Here is a 17,583-nt window from a genome sequence, read left to right on the forward strand (position 1 = left end):
GATCTTTTTACCTGCTATACTGCCATGTTTCACAAGAGGCACTAATAATAACAAAACTAATAATTATACTAACAATACTGTTATTAGTAAACTAGAGTCCCGGTGCACAGATTCATGCACTGGTGGAGTCCCTCAGCCTGGCCTGCGGGGATTGGATGGAAACTGGCTCTCTGACATCCCCCGAGGGGTCCTGGATTGCAAGAGGGCACAGGCCAGGCTGCGGGACCCCACCAGTGCACGCACTGGGCCTCTAGTATTACATATATGATATTTGGTTAATCTCTTCCCGCCCTCCCCTCTCTCCTCTTCCCTCTGAGATTCATAAGTCTGTTCCATATTTCCATGCCTGTGGTTTCCGCTCCTGCGTTGAGCGTGTGCCTCCTGGTGGTCAGTTCCCATAATAGCTACCAGCCAGTTGGCCTGTTGGTCGGTCTGCTGGTAGCTTAGGTTTTTGTATATTTAGATGAGAGTATACTATGTACTAGGCCCTTTTACATTCATTGTTATATCACAACAATCTAGTAAGATGAATGTTATTAACTTTATTTTATAGATATAAAACTAAACTTCAGAGATTTGCCTTAGTTCACAATGCTAGTAACAGCTGAGGCAGGATTTAGATTTAGGACCTGATCCAAAATATACTCTATGTTATATGAAAATGTTACCTTAATTTTATAGGTGTATGCTGAGGTATACTAGGTAAGTTATGCTTAAATATTTTAAGATATCTTAGTGAATTAACCAATTATTTTTAGGATATCATAGTTCCTATTTTATAGTAATCATAACAACTCATTCATTGAGTATAATACAGCATTCATTACCATAACTATAGTAAAGCAGAGTATTATTTCAGTATTTGCAGTGAATTTGAAGCAATTAAAGAACATGCGTTAAAAATCCCTGAGACAACAGAAGAGATGATGGATCTGATAGCTTATGTCGAAAAAGCCCGAACCATAAGAATGCAGGACTTGATTTTAAGAATCCAGGTAAGAATATTTAATTTACATATTTTAAAATAGCTTTTTTTCATTGTGAAATATGATAAACAAATAGTTAAGTAAATAGTTATAACGTAAGCATCTATGTTGCTACCACTCAGGTCAAGAAACCAGCACCTAGAAGCACTTTGTGTATGGCTTTCTTTTTTTTCTTTTTTAAAATAATTTTTATTGCTTGAAGTATTACAAAGAGTATTACATATGTCTCCTTCCCCCCCACCCCCCCTTGATATTCCCCCGGCCCCTACCCCCTCGTGTCTTGTGTCCATTGTTTATTCTTATATGCATGCATATAAGTCCTTTGGTTGATCTCTTAACCCCCCCCCCCCCAGCCCTCCCCAGGCTTCCCACTGTAGTTTGACAGTCTGTTCAATGCTGTTCTGCCTCTGCATCTACCCCTGTTCATCAGTCTATACTGGTCCCCATTATCTGTCCCAACCTCACTGGAGCCATCCCAGCCTCCCCGGGGCTGTTTTGTCCTCACCAGGGCCGTCTTGACCTCACCAGGGCTGTCCCGACCTCATCGGGGCCGTCCCGACCTCACTGGGGCCATCCCTTCCTCACTGGGGCTATCCCTACCCCACTGCGGCCGTCTCAACCTCACCGGGGCCATCCCAACCTCACCGGGGCTATCTTGACCCTGCCGGTGCCACACATCGCCAGGGCCATTTCGGCCTCACCGGGGCCGTCCCAACCTCACCGGGGCTGCACTGACCTCACCAGGGCCGTTTCAGCCTCACGAGGGCCGTTTCAACCTCACCGGGGATGTCCCAACCTCACCAGGGCCGTCTTGACCTAACCGGGGCCGTCTCCATCTCCCCGGGGCCGTTTCGGCCTCACTGGGGCCGTCCCAGCCAAACCAGGGCTGTCCCGACCTCACCGGGGCCGTTTCAACCTCACCGGGGCTGTCCCAACCACACCGGGGCCGTTTCAACCTCACTGGGGCCATCCCGACCTCGCCGGTGCCGTACATCGCCAGGGTCGTTTCGGCCTCACCAGGGCTGTCCCAACCTCACCGGGGCTGTCCCGACCTCACCAGGGCCGTTTCAGCCTCACGAGGGCCGTTTCAACCTCACCGGGGCCGTCCCGACCTCATGGGGGTCATCCCAGCCAAACCAGGGCCATCCCGACCTCACCGGGGCCATCCCAACCTCACCGGGCGTTTCAACCCTCATCGGGGCCGTCCAACCTCACCAGGGCTATTTCAACCTTATCAGGGCTGTCCCGACCTCACCGGGGACGTCCCGACCTCACCGGGGCCGTCCTGACCTCACCGGGGCCTTTTCAACCTCCACCGGGGCCGTCCCGACCTCACCGGCGGCCTTTTCACCTCACCGGGGCCGTGCCCAACCTACCAGGGCTTGTCCGACCCTCACCGGGGACGTCCCGACCTCACTGGGGCCGTTTCAACCTCACCGGGGCCGTCCCGACCTCATTGGGGCCTTTTCAACCTCACTGGGGCCGTCCCGGCCTCACTGGGGCAGTCTCGACCTCATCGGGGCCGTCTCGACCTTTCCAGTGGCATCCCGACCTCACCGGGGCCGTCCCGGCCTCACTGGGGCCGTTTCGGCCTCACCGGGGCCGTCCCAGCCTCAACAGGGAAACACAAAGTTTGGCACTCTGTCCCCTGCCAGGCGGCTCCCCACCAGACAAAATCTCCAGGCTTTCCTTGTGGCTGAACGTCCAGTATGCCTGCTCGGACTTCACCCTCCACTAAGTGCACAGACTGCCCATCTGCCGTCCCCCAGCGTCGCACGCGAGACTCGAACCGGTGGGTGTGCTTGTGCGCCTGCTGGTACAGCAGTTCCACATCACCGGCCTAGCCGGGCTTGGCCCCGGCCTGCCCAGAACCGACTCCGTCCACCGAGTGCATCCCTCCCGGATGCGAGGAGCCGAAATCTGCAGCCTGCTGGGTTGGGCTCTGTACTTGGTGCCTCTGCACATCCTACTCAGTCTCAATGCTCTTCTTTCTATGCGAGGAGTTGAAATCTGCAGTTTGTTGGGTTGGGCTCTGTACTTGGTGTCTCTGCACATCCTACTCAGTCTCAATGCTCTTCTTTCTTTCCTTCCAGTTGTAGAGCCTCCACTGGGCCAGCTTTCCCATGGTTCCGTATGATAGCTGTTTGTCCCACAGTTGGTAGCCTCGATGTTGTTGTGGGAGGCAGCACGCACAGGTCTCTTCCTTATGCCGCCTTCTTGGTTCTCCTGGGTCTGCTTCTTGAGCGCGTCTCCCATGGGTGTGAGGAGTTGAAGTCTGCAATTTGTTGGGTTAGGTTGCAAAAGCGCAGGTGGGTCTTTTTGTGCACCTGGCACAGCTTGGATGGGGATGTAAAATGATTAGGGCTGGGTCTCAGGGAGTCGCCAGGGCGGAGCAAATAGCAATGGTGGCATCTCCGCGGCTCCTCGCCTCTCCGAGACACCGGGGCTTCGCGTCCCCCAGTGCCAGCGAGCAGCCACGTGATAGAGCCTCCCTCTCTTTCTGACCGCTGCAAGGCTGTGCCGCCTCTCCCCGTAGGGTCTGGTGGCTCATGATCCCGCTCGAACCAGCTCAGTGGATTTGAGAGTTTGTAAGGCATTTCCTCTTGTGCCGCTGGCACAGCCTGGATGGGGATGTAAATTGAGTAGGGCGGGGTCTCAGGAAGCCACCAGGGCGGGGCAAACAGCAATGGCGGCGTCTCCGCGGCTCCTCGCCTCTCTGGGACACTGGGACTTCGCATCCCCCAGTGCCAGCGAGCAGCCGCGCGCCAGAGCCTCCCCCCCTCTCCGACCGCTGCAGGGCTGTGCCACCTCTCCCCCTGGGGCCTGGGGCCTCAGAGACCCGCCCCGAGCAAGCCCAGAAGATTCGAGGGTTCGTAACCGCTTCCGAATGAAAAAAAACCTGCGCATCCAGTTGCAGCCCGCCTGGTGCATGACTGTACCTCTGATTTTGGCGCCTCTGTAGCTCCTACTCAGTCTCACTGTGCTTCTTTCTTTCCTTCCAGTTGTAGAGCTTCCACTGGGCCAACTTCCCCATGGTTCTGAGTGGTGGTTGTTTGTCTTATAGTTGGTAGTTTCAATGATGTTGTGGGAGGCAGCATGCACAGGTCTACTCCCTACGCCGCCATCTTGGTTTTTTTCTGTGTATGGCTTTCTGATCATAGCTACTTCTCTCTCCTAGAGGTTCCCACTTGGTTTCTACACTAATCACATATATTTTTACTTTAGTTTTTAGAACTATATATACATCCTTAAACAGCATAGATTTAAATTTTTTCTTTTATAGTTTCTACATTTGGTAGTATGCTTATGCCTTACCCAGTACAAGATTATATACCTAGTCATATATATTGCACTCTAATTTTTTACTTAAAATTGTGAAACATAACACATATCAAAAATTGCATAAAACTGCCGTACCGGTTTGGTTCAGTGGATAGAGCGTCAGCCTGCGGACTGAAAGGTCCTGGCTTCAGTTCCGGTCAAGGGCATGTACCTTGGTTGAGGGCACATCCCCAGTGGGGGGTGTGCAGGAGGCAGCTGATCGATGTTTCTCTCTCATCAATGTTTCTAACTCTCTATTCCTCTCCCTTCCTCTCTGTAAAAAATCAATAAAATGTATTTTTTTAAAAAATTGCATAAAACATAAATTGTACAATTTGAAATATTGTAAATACAGTAATTCACCCAGGGAAAGAGATAGAACCTTGCTAACACCCTAGAAACCCATCACAATCTCTTTTTTTTCTGGTGCTCCTGACTTTTAATCACTTCCTTGCTCTTCTTTAGTTTTATTATCTATATCTAAATATGCATTCCTAATCAATATAGTTAACTTGTTTCTTTTGATCTTTCTATAAATAGAATTATAGTTTCTATTATTTTCTGTTTAGTCAATATTTTGTTAATAATGTTATAGTTCTTGCCCTAACTAGTTTGGCTCAGTGGATAGAGCGTCAGCCTGTGGACTCAAGGGTCCCAGGTTCGATTCCCGTCAAGGGCATGTACCTTGGTTGCGGGCACATACCCAGTAGGGGATGTGCAGGAGGCAGCTGATCGATGTTTCTAACTCTCTATCCCTCTCCCTTCCTCTCTGTAAAAAAATCAGGGGAGTTGGGGCACCGCCACCTGTCACACACAGAGCAGGGTGGATCAGGGGGTTGGGGTGCTGCACCCCGTCACACACAGAGCAGGGCCCGTGGGGGGCAGGTTGGGGTGCCGCACCCTGTCACACACAGAGTAGGGCCGATCAGGGGGTTGGGGCGCTGCACCCTGTCACACACAGAGCCGTAGGGCGATCAGGGGGTTGGGGAGCTCCCCCCTATCAGGCATAGAGCAGGGCTGATCAGGGGTTGGGGCGCCTTCCCCTGTCATGAACAGAGCAGGGCGGATAGGGAGGTTGTGACCCCACCCCCTGTCACACACAGAGCCACAGGGCGATCAGGGGGTTTGGGCGCTGCCCCCTGTCATGCCGCTCCAGGGGCCAGGAGGCCTTGCAGCTCCGCTGATCCCGGTGCTGGGTGGCATATTACCCTTTTACTATATAGGATAGAGGCCTGGTGCATGGGTGGGGGCCGGCTGGTTTGCCCTGAAGGGTGTCCTGGATCAGGGTGGGGGTCCCCACTGGGGTGCCTGGCCAGCCTGGATGAGAGGATGATGGCTGTTTGCAGCTGGTCACACAACCTTCAGGGTGGGGGTCCCCACTGGGGTGCTTGGCCAACCTGGGTGAGGGGCTGAGGGCCATTTTCAGGCTGGCAGGTGACTGAAGCTCCCAACCTGTCCTTTTTTTCTTTTTTTTAAATTCTGGGCCAGCTTTAGCTCTGAGGCCTCGCCTGCTGAAAGCAGGTATCTGGTTTGTTTGGGTTCTATAATCGAAACACTGTATCAACTCCAGCTCTGAGATCCCGGCGGGCTGAAAGCAGGTTTCTGGGGTTTTGTTTAGCTTCTATATTTGTAACAATGTTTCAAACTTTGCAAGCTCAGAGGCCGGCAAGGCAGGCGGGGAACGTTGGTTTTCTCCCTCACTGAAGCAAGCAAGCCTCATTTTAGCTTCAAGCTGCCTGGCTGCTGGCCGCCATCTTGGCTGGCAGTTAATTTGCATATATCCCTGATTAGCCAATGGGAAGGGTAGCGGATGTATGGCTAATTACCATGTTTATCTTTTATTAGATAGGACTAGAGGCCTGGTGCACAAAATTCATGCACTTGAGGGAGGGGATGATCCCTCAGTCCAGATTGCAAGAGAGTGCAGGCCAGGCCGAGGGACCCAACCAGTGCACAATTGGGGCTGGGGATGGATACAGGAGGTTAGCTAGCCAGGAGGGACTGTGGGAGGGCTCCAGAGCGTGTCCAGCCCATCTCACTCAGTTTGATCGGCCAGACCCCAGCAGCAAGCTAACCTACCAGTTGGAGTGTGCACATCATAGTGACTGGTTGACAGGTCGACTGCCCCCTGGTGGTCAGTGAACGTCATAGCAACTGATTGACTGGTCCACTGTCTGCCTGCTGGTGGTCAGTGCATGTCATAGCGAGTGATTGAGCATCCTTAGCATATCATTAGCATATTACGCTTTGATTGGTTGAAGAGACGACTAGATGACTGGACACTTAACATATTAGGCTTTTATTATATAAGATTAAACCCAAAACCTTCAATTTACCTTTGAATCTATATTTCAAGTTTTAAAAATTACAGCACTGCATATGGATCAATGAAAGCTATAGGGGGTAAAAATATTCAACTTCTCTACTCAGGTAAATCTATTGGTTTTAAAGGTGTGTTTTTTTCCTTTGCCATTTATTCCTAAATTCTTTCTGGACAATATCTGTAGACTAACTATAGGCAAAAAAGGTGGTAACATTATTTTGTGTAACAAAATATAAATGCTACAATCTTTGTCACCAAAAATTTAAAAATCAAATACATAAGAATAAAATATATAAAATTATTTAGAATCAAAATTACAGAAAAGGCTTGCTGTATATTTGGTCACCTTTTTTAGTCATGTACAAGGAGGAACAAGAATACCTTAGATTAAATCATCTGCAAATAAAATTTTTTTAAAGCTTTATTTTCTGTATAGAAGTCTGCAATTATGTGTTATGAGGTCAAATAAATCTTGCAGCTACTGAAATACCCATCTTATTTGGGTGATATAAAATATCAATTAATCTGAGTCAAATTGAAATTTGAAAGAGTATTAGAATTTGTTGGTTCTTCTTTTTTTCATATTGCCTTAAATTTTCTATATGGTGTATTATATATGGAGTTTCTTTTTTGTAGGAATCCAAACGCCGAATGAATTACTTTTTAGATGTTTTTATATTTCCTCAAGAAGATTTAGCTTTGAATTCAGCTGTTCTTTTGTGGCCTTGGAAAATTTATCCCATCTTTGATGAAAATGATGAGGTAAATATATTTTTCAGTGTATATTTTATTTTCTGACATTTTTAAAATATACTTTATTGATTTTTTACAGAGAGGAAGGGAGAAGGATAGAGAGTTAGAAACATTGATGAGAGAGAAACATCAACCAGCTGCCTCCTGCACACTCCCCACTGGGGTTGTGTCCGCAACCAAGGTACATGCCCTTGACTGGAATTGAACCTGGGACCCTTGAGTCCGCAGGCCAGTGCTCTATCCACTGAGCCAAACTGGTTAGGGCTGTTTTCTTACATTTTAAGCATAGTGTTTATTCAGTTTTCATACATACTTGCTGTCTACCTTTAAAAAGTAACTTCATGTGTCAATATGAGTTTGGGACTAGCAACATTTATGGCCCTGCAGGCTTAGGACAGGCTGTTAGGCTTAACTCACAGTAAGAAATGAGACTAATGTTAAAGAAGTCAGAACTATGATATAACTTGATAATAACAATAAGTACTACACTAAGTTTTTTCCATTTATTAAATAATTTAATACTCACAAAAATCACAGGTAATCTTTTTTTCTCATTTCATAGATGAGAAAAATAAGTCTCAGAGAAGTTAAATAACTTGTTCAATATCACAGGGATAAGAAGTAGCAGAATCAGGATTCTGAATATAGTTTAGATTTTGAAAAAGTTTTAGTGTTAACCAGTTTCTTCTAAATTGGAAAGTGAGATGGTATTATAATAATGAAAAGTCATGTAAACTAAAATTCTAATCTAGATTTTGACTTTTATGGTTTTATGACATTGGGGTTGCCTCTTAACCTCTGTAAGCCTAGGTTTTTTCATCTCTGAAATGAGAATAATAATACCTATGGTAATGTAGATAATAAATGGTAGCTTTTTAATTATTATCCTAGAATCGATAAATAGTGAAATTATATCTGATTAATAAATAACAATTGTTACAGACACTTTGGAAATCTAGGAAAATTTTTGTATGGTTTATTCTTTGCATTTTAATATCAGTCAGTGTTTTGTTTTTGCTTCTTTAATAGTTATGACTAAACAAAGCATTAAGATTTCTGATTTGATAACTCCTTTGTAACAAAATAATTAACATGATTTAATTGTCTTTTAAAAAGATCATTGAAGTTGCTAAACATAAAAAAGAAAATGAGTTAATAGCCAAGAGAGAGAAACTGATTTTGGAACTAGAAAAGGAATCACGCCGCATGGAAGAGTTTGCAGAATTTGCAGAACTGGACCGCATGCAACAGGTTTGATAAATATATAAGACAATAGTTATGGCTGGTTCATAGATTAATGCAGGAATGTTTACATAAGCTTAAGAAAAATGTGTGCTTACCATGACAAGCAAGAGCCTGACTCATGGGCCTAGAACTGATACTATTTATATGATCTTTTTTGTGGCTTAGTTTTCTAAGATATAACCATACTTTTTGCTATCATAGTAATGTTATAAAGTTGACAAAGTTTCTATATAACATTACATGGATATTTTTTGAGATAAAAATTATTTGTTTTCAGTATGTGACCGATGTAAGACAACTGCAAAAACGTATTCAGGAATCTGAAGAAGCAGTTCAGTTTATTAATAAAGAAGAAGAACTTTTCAAGTGGGAAGTGACAAAATATCCTGAATTGGATAAATTGAAAGTTAACATTGAGCCCTATCAGAAGTTTTTTAATTTAGTCTTGAAGTGGCAACGAACAGAAAAACGGTAATTTCATAAATATAAATGTCATAAAAATAAAGCAAATGATGTAAAAGGATTCATAAAATGAACATACTAGCATATTGATTTTTTTTGGTTTTGTTAGTTAAGTGTTTAAAGTAAGACTTATTTGTTAATTTGAAAGAGTACCAAGTATCCTAAAGGAGAAGCATCAAATATTACTAAAGTATCTACCTAAGCTTACTAATGCATATGATATCTAAAATATAACTTAGGTTTTCCAGATGTGATTCTTTTTTAAATGCAGGTAGTTAATCTGACGAATGTTCACACCAAAAATTAGAAGTATGGATTCAAATCTACATTTTATTTTGATACTATTAGTTATCCATTTGCAGTCTGGTGCATATTTTAGCGATGCAGCATAGCTGAACTGATAGCTGAACTGATGGTTTTAATCTTGTCTCTCTACCATCAGCTCTATCTGTGTGACTAAGAAAACCTGTTAACACTCTTGCCCTCATTTGTTTCTCTTTTATTTTTTTCCCCCGCAGGCAGTGGCCCCTAAGAAGGAGGCATTCTTTTTATTTTTTGGTGCCCGTGACCGGAATCGAACATGGGACCCTTCAGTCCACAGGCCAACGCTCTATCCACTGAGCCAAACCAGCCAGGGCTGTTTCTCTTTTAAAATGAGAGGTCTAGCCTAATGAATCCCTAAGGTTCCTTCAAACACCAAACGTCTCTGAGTTTAATACTGTTTTTTTCTTTTCATTCAGGTGGATGGATGGAGGGTTTTTGGATCTTAATGGGGAAAGCATGGAAGCTGATGTAGATGAATTTTCCCGAGAGATTTTTAAGACACTGAAATTTTTCCAAGTGAAACTGAAGAAGGAATTACAAGAAAAAAGAAAGTTAGCAAAAAGACGATCTCTAGGAGAAGAGAGAGTTGAAGAAGAACCAAAAGAGAATCCTACTATTAATATGTGCTCTACAGTAATGGAGAACATAAAAGTTTTTAAGGTATGAACACACTTAATGATATTTTCAAAAGCCCTGGAGGAGAGAGCTCTTCACATCATCAAGTGTTAATGAAGAGAAATAGATTTAGAAGCAAAACCAAAGGTGAATCCAGAACCTGAATCCAATGCTTCATTCTTTCCTGATGAAATCATCAAAATGAATTCCTTCATGGAACAATACTTAACAAAAATAAAAGACTATAACAACTAGCTACAATGATATAGAGAGAGGATAAAAAAAATTAATAGGACAGACCAGTTAGCCTATACAAAGGGCAGCAACACAGGGTGACATTACTTAATTAGAAAAGTTTTGGAGTCACGCTACCTAGGTTTATATCACACTACCTAGCTTTATTCTGCATATTAGCTTCTTGTACCTTAGTCACCTCATTTATAAAGAGAGGATAATAGTTTTATGATAGTTAATATTGCATCTACCTTCCCAAGGCAATAATGACAGTGGTTCTAATGTAGTGCCAAGTTTCTACAGTCAATATACTTGAGTGCCAACTCTGTGATGGGATTTTGAGTATTGTTTCTGTCCGTGTCTAGCGCTCTGAGATACCATGAGCTGTATGAAAAAATTTTTAAGTAACTATTTAAAATTATTTTCAATGTTTAATGTATTTATATGGTTTGAAAAAATAGGAAAATATATATCTGAAAAGTTTCTTTCCAAAGTTTTTCACCCATGTAACTCAGGTTACCAGTGTTATTACTTTCTTTTGTATATTTCCACAGTTTTGTTACACATATAATGATGTGAATATATGTTTTTTATCCTTTCATCTTTTTACATAAAATATATCACACTATAGGTATTATTTCCCCCTTTGTTTTGATTAATTTGTCTTGGAGGCCTTTTCTCATGGTATATAGAGGTCTTACATACTTGTTGAGCAGTTGAATAGAATTAGTCTTTTTGTTTTCTCTCCAGCCTCATAAGGAGGTGCTCTCCACACAGGTTGGCACTACTTCTCTCAGCTTCTTCATGGGTGAGAAAATAATGAATTTTTAATGAAGCTAAATTTATCCACTTTGAGAGTATGTTTTTTCTACTTTATATGTGTTAAAAATTATATATTTAACAAATACTTATTGAGTGACTGTTCTATCATGTTCTGATGAATCCTGGGGAATATGATGGCAAGCAAAAACAGGTGATGGTAATAATACTGGAAGGTTAAAACCAAAGTCCTTTTTTTTTTCTTTATTGATTAAGGTATTACATATGTGTCCTTATCCTGCCATTGCCCCCCCCCCCATTCATGCCCTAACCCCCCTGGTGTCTGTGTTCATTGGTTAGGCTTGCATGCATACAAGTCCTATGGTTGGTCTCGCCCCCTTACCCCCTCCCTTTCCTACCATCACTCTGAGGTTTGACGGTCTGATCGATGCTTCTCTGTCTCTGGATCTATTTTGTGTTTTTTTTTTCATCACTTTATATTGGTCATTATATTCCACAAATGAGTGAAATCATATGATATTTATCTTCCTCTGACTGGCTTATTTCACTTAGCACCGTGTTGAGCAAACTGTGGTCGCGAGCCACATGCAGCTCTTTGGCCCCTTGAGTGTGGCTCTTCCACAAAATACCACGTGTGGGTGCGCACGTACAGTGCAATTGAAACTTCGTGACCCATGCACAGAAGTCGGTTTTCGGCCTGGGCGAGTCTATTTTGAAGAAGTGCTGTTGATATTTGGCTCTGTTGACTAATGAGTTTGCCGACCACTGGCTTAGCATAAACAACCAAAGTCCTTAATAATCAAAATTAAAAGTTGGATATTCTACGGTTCTCCAGTTGTTGGTTTTTTTTTTTAATATATTTTATTGATTTTTTACAGAAAGGAAGGGAGAGGAATAGAGAGTTAGAAACATCGATGAGAGAGAAACATCGATCAGCTGCCTTCTGCACACCCACCACTGGGGATGTGCCCGCAACCAAGGTACATGCCCTTGACCAACGCTCTATTCACTGAGCCAAACCGGGGCTGGCGGTTCTCCAGTTTTTAAAAAATAACTTTATTAAATTATTTGCAAAAAAACAAAAACATGACTGTCATACAAAGATAAAAATAAATATGTCAAATATTCTGTCCTACTTATTAATTAATGAGAGAACCAGTAAGATGGTAAGTCTGGTTCAAAGAACATTTGAGGAGCTGAGTACTTACAGGCAATTTAATAAAGGAATGTTAGGAAAAGATTGGTAGTATTGATAATATACAATAACAATATGCCATTATACCATTTGAAGTTTTTTTTTTTTATTAGTTATAAGTTACTTGCATCTATACTGGACAAAAAGCTTAGGCAAGTTTGGGTCTTTTGTGGTTTTATATAAATTTCAGAATTTGTTCTAGTTTTGTGGAAAATGCCATTGGTATTTTGATAGAGATTGCATTAAATCTGTAGATTGCTTTGAGTGATATGGACATTTAAAAAATATCCTTTCAATCCATGAGCAGAGTATATCCTTCCATTTATTTGTGTCATCTTCAGTTTCTTGCATCAATGTCTTATAGTTTTCAGAATACAGGTCTTTTACCTTCTTGGTTAAATTTATTGCTAGGCATTTTATTCTTTTTTTGCAATTGTAAATTGGATTGTTTTTTAAAAGAATTTCTCTTTATAATAGTTTGTTATTAGTGTATAGAAGTGCAGGTTTCTGAATATTAATTTTGTATCCTTCAACTTTAGTGAATTCATTTATTCTAATAGTTGTTGGAATCTTTAGGGTTTTCTATATATAGTTTCATGTTATCTGAAAATAGTGACAGTTTTGCTTTTCCTTTCCAATTTGTATGCCTTTTTTTTTTCTTGTCTGATTTCTGTGGCTAGGAACTCTGTACTGTGTTTAATAAAAGTGGTGAGAGTGAGCATCCATATCTTGTTACTGATCTTAAGGGAAAAGCTTTCAGTTTTCACCATTGAGTATAATGTTAGTTATGGGTTTGTCATATATAGCCATGTTGGGGTATGTTCTCTCCATACTCACATTGTTGAGTTTATTTTTTATCACAAGTGGATGTTTAATTTTGTCAAATGCTTTTTCAGAATCTATTGAGATGATCTTATGATTTTTTGTTTTGTTGTAATCGTCACCTGAGGATATTTTTTCCATTGGCTTTTCAAGAGAGGGAGGGACGGAGGAAGGGAGAGAGAGAGAGAGAGAGAGAGAGAGAGAGAGAGAGAGAGAGAGAGAGAGAGAGAGTTCTTTACATGAGAGAGACGCATTGATTGCCTCCCGTCTGTATCCTGACCAGGGCAGGGATGAACCTGCAATTAATATATGTGCCCTTGACCTGGAATCAAACCCACGAATATCTTTCCATAACTTTCCACAGTTTCTTTTCTGAGCCACCTCAATGTCTTGCTGTTTGTTTCACTTGCCTTTGAGATGATCCTTTGACTTAAACTCAAGAGTCTGGAAAATGTATTCGGTCCTGTCTTTAAAAAAAAAAAAGACAAATATAATTTCCAGGACTTTTTCCCCAGCTCCTACACTCTTTTTAAGCTCTCACTAACTGTAACCTCTTATTTCACGCACTTTTTTCCTCCTATAGTCAACCAACTTGGCATCAGAAGTCAATTAAGAATGAATTAATTAAAAAAAAAGTTTAAATCCTCACCTGAGGATATTTTCCCATTGATTTTTAGAGAGCGTGGAAGAGAGAGGGAAAGCAGAGAGAAATATCTATGTGATAGAAACACATTGATTGGTTGCCTCCTGCATGAGTCCTGACCATGGCCTTCGCTAGGGAGGAGCCTGCAACCAAGATATGTGCCCTTGACTGGAAATGAACCTGGGGCACTTTGGTCTGCAGGCCAACGCTCTTTGGTCCACTGAGCCAAACTGGCTAGGGCTAAAATACATTTTAAACATTAATGAAAGGTAGCTGAGGTCCTGGCTGGGTGGCTCAGTTGGTTGGAGCATTGTCTATACACCATAAGTTTGTGGGTTTGATCCCTGGTCAGGATACATACCTAAGTTGTGAGTTTGATCCTTGATCAGGGCATGTACAGAAGACAACTGACCAATGTTTCTCTCTCACATCAATATTTTTTTCTTCTCTCTCTCTCTTCCTCTTTCTTAAGTCAATTAAAAAACAACATACACACCAAAAACATATCCTCGAGTGAGGATTAAAAAAAAAAGGAAGCCAGGATTTTGATAGGGATTGCATTGAACTTATAGATTGACTTGGAAAATATTGCCATCATAATAATATTAATTCTTACAATGTATGAACATGGAATGTCTTTCTATTTATTTAGGTTTTCTTTTTTTTATATATATATTTTTTATTGATTAAGATATTACATATGTGCCCTTATCCCCACGTTACCCTCTACCCCCTAACCCCCCGCTCATGCCCTCACCCCCCCCGCCCCCCGTTGTCCGTGTCCATTGGTTAGGCCTATATGCTTGCATATAAGTCCTTTGGTTGATCTTTCCCCCTTACCCCCACCCTCCCCTACCTTCCCTCCAAGGCCCGGCAGCCCAATCAATGCCTCTCCATCTCTGGATCAGTCCTTGTTCATCAGTTTATGTTGTTCATTATATTCCACAAATGAGTGAGATCATGTGGTATTTATCCGCTCTCCAGTTCCATCCATGCTGTGGCAAATGGTAAGAGTTCCTTTTCCTTCTTCCTCTTCTTAAAGAATACCTTTCAGCATTTCATATAATGCTGGTTTGGTGGTGATGAACTCCTTTAGCGTTTTCTTATCTGTGAAGCTCTTTATCTGACCTTCTATTCTGAATGATAGCTTTGCTGGATAAAGTAATCTTGGTTGTAGGTTCTTGGCATTCATCACTTTGAATATTTCTTGCCACTCTCTTCTGGCTTGCATGGTTTCTGTTGAGAAATCAGCTGACAGTCGTATGGGTACTCCCTTGTAGGTAATAACTGACTGTCTTTCTCTTGCTGCTTTTAAGATTCTCTCTTTGTCTTTTGCTCTTGGCATTTTAATTATGATGTGTCTTGGTGTGGTCCTCTTTGGGTTCCTTTTGTTTGGGGTTCTCTGCGCTTCCTGGACTTGTAAGTCTATTTCTTTGACCAGGTAGGGGAAGTTTTCTGTCATTATTTCTTCAAATAGGTTTTCAATATCTTGCCCTCTCTCTTCTTCTGGTACCCCTATAATTCTGATGTTGGTACGCTTGAAATTGTCCCAGAGGCTCCTTACACTATCTTCATATTTTTGGAATCTTTTTTCTTTTTTCTTTTTTGGTTGGGTCTTTTTTGTTTCTTCGTATTTCAAATCTTTGACTTGATTCTTGGGATTCTCTTGTCTGCTGTTGGATCTCTGTATATTATTCTTTATTTCAGTCAGTGTATGCTTAATTTCTAGTTGGTCCTTTTTCATATCCTTGAGAGTCTCACTAGATTTATCGAGGGTCTCACTAAATTTATCAGCGGTTTCCATAAAATTCTTGAAAAACCTTATAAACGTGGCCTTGAACTCTATATCCAGTCGTTTGCTTTCCTCCATTTCTGTCATTTGTGACCTGTTTCTTTGTCTCTGCATTTTTTATGCTTCCCTGTGTTGGTAGAGTGGTTTTGTGTGCTAGGTGTCCTGTAGGGCTCAGTGGCTCAGCCTCCCCAGTTACCTGAGGTGGACACTCTTGGTGTACCCCCTTGTGGGCTTTTTGCACAGTCTTAATGTAGTTATGCCTTGATTGTTGTAGGATCACTGGGAGGAATTGACCTCCAGGCCAATTGGCTGTGAGAATCAGCTGTGTCTGCAGTGGGAGAACTTCTGTGCTGAAGACACCCCTCTGGGACAAGACTTGCTTCAGTGGGGTTTTGGTGCTCACTGAGTCTGCACCCTGAGTGTGTCCCTTATGGATCTGAGGAGTTGTAATCTGGATGGTCCCCCTCTGACAACTGGGTACACTGGCTCTTGGATCTAAGGAGGTGCTAATTTAGCCTCTGCCTGAGTTTACACAGCAGGAGCTATGAAGAGAACTGCAGATTCCCCTTCCTTTTTTGGAGTTTGGGGGTACCCTAATGAGGCCCAGCTGTGAAGCAATGCAAGCCGCTGTGGGGCCTTGGGCCTTCTCTTGGAAGTTCTGGGTCTGTCTGGCCCAGCTGCAGTTAGGTAATTTTCAGGTTGCAAAGGGCCAGGGCATTCATATGCAAAAGCCTCTGCCACAGCCTGGGTGGGGCAGGGTCTCAGGGAATCAAAGGGTGGAGCAAGCAGCTATGGCAGATTCTCAGCCCTGCCTTAAGGGGCCGCGCGTCTCAGTGTCCTGGTAATTGCTGCAAGCACCTCTGAGGGAAAGCCGACCTCAAGTTCCGAGTTCTGCCCGCTGCCAGACAGTCCAGTTTCTCCCCGTATGTGTCCTGGGTCCCCAGAGACTTCCCGGAACCAGAGTTCAGAGCAGTCGGGAGTTTGTGACTCCCTCCCGATTCAAAAAGACAGTCGCTTCCTCAGGTGCCAGCCCCTTTCTGTGAGCGCGAGCCTCCGTACCTCTGCACTTTACTTCCGCAGCTTCTCTGGCTCTCAGCGTGCTTTTCTTTCCTTCTAGTTGTAGAATTTCCACTCAGCCAGCCTTCCTGTAGTTCTGGATGATGTCCGTTTTGTCTTTATGTTGTTTTTTTGAAGTTGTTTGGGAGGCAGCAATTTCAGGTGTTTATCTATGCCGCCATCTTAGTTTCTCCTATTTAGGTTTTCTTTAATTTCTTATAAAAATATTTGTAATTATCAGTGTATAAGTCTTGTACTTCTTGTATACTTGTTTTTTTAAAAATATATTTTATTGATTTTTTACAGAGAGAAAGGGAGAGAGAGAGAGAGTCAGAAACATCAATGAGAGAGAAACATCGATTAGCTGCCTCCTGCACATCTCCTACTGGGGATGTGCCTGCAACCCAGGTACATGCCCTTGACCAGAATCGATCCTGGGACCTTTCAGTCCGCAGGCCGACGCCCTATCCACTGAGCCAAACCGGTTTCAACTCTTGTATACTTCTTGATGCTGTTGTACATGCGGTTTTCTCCTTACTTAAAATTTTGTATTGTTTATTTCTAGTTTATAGAAATACAATAGAGTTTTATAAATTGATATTGTATCCTGTAACCTTGCTGAACTCATTTATTAGTTCTCACAGTTTTTAAATGAATTCCTTAGGATTTTCTGTATACAAGATTATATCATCTGAAAATAGAGATAGTTTTACTAGTACTTTTTCCTTTCCAAATGAAATGATTTTTATTTATTTATATTTTACTTAATTGTCTAGGATATTGACATTAGCTAGAATCTTCTAGCTCAGTATTTTCATCATCTGGGTCACACATATTGACTTTTGACCCTCAGGGGTCTCCAACATGGTAGGAGAAATAGAGTATGGACAACTGGTTGTAATACAAAACATAATGAAGAAATTCTTAGGTAGAGGATAGCAGTATCCTGTGAGAGAATAGAACATGGAGCAATTAATTTTGCCATTTGAAGAACAGATAAGGCTTTACTAAGGAGGTGACCAGAATATAAGT

The 17,583-nt window shown here is 42.5% G+C and overlaps 1 protein-coding gene across 1 annotated transcript in view; it reads left to right on the forward strand.

Moving 5' to 3' along the window:
- The window catches only part of DNAH12 (dynein axonemal heavy chain 12), a 233,864-nt gene that overhangs the window by 48,763 nt on the left and 167,518 nt on the right, over positions 1-17,583 (forward strand). The window contains exons 13-17 of the mRNA XM_036331828.1: positions 860-995; positions 7,267-7,392; positions 8,500-8,634; positions 8,906-9,099; positions 9,831-10,074. Of these exons, the coding sequence (XP_036187721.1) occupies positions 860-995; positions 7,267-7,392; positions 8,500-8,634; positions 8,906-9,099; positions 9,831-10,074 (835 nt within the window). The remainder of the gene's footprint in view (positions 1-859; positions 996-7,266; positions 7,393-8,499; positions 8,635-8,905; positions 9,100-9,830; positions 10,075-17,583) is intronic.

This window comes from Myotis myotis, unplaced genomic scaffold, assembly GCF_014108235.1.
Source record: "Myotis myotis isolate mMyoMyo1 unplaced genomic scaffold, mMyoMyo1.p scaffold_m19_p_13, whole genome shotgun sequence".
Taxonomy (NCBI): Eukaryota; Metazoa; Chordata; class Mammalia; order Chiroptera; family Vespertilionidae; genus Myotis; species Myotis myotis.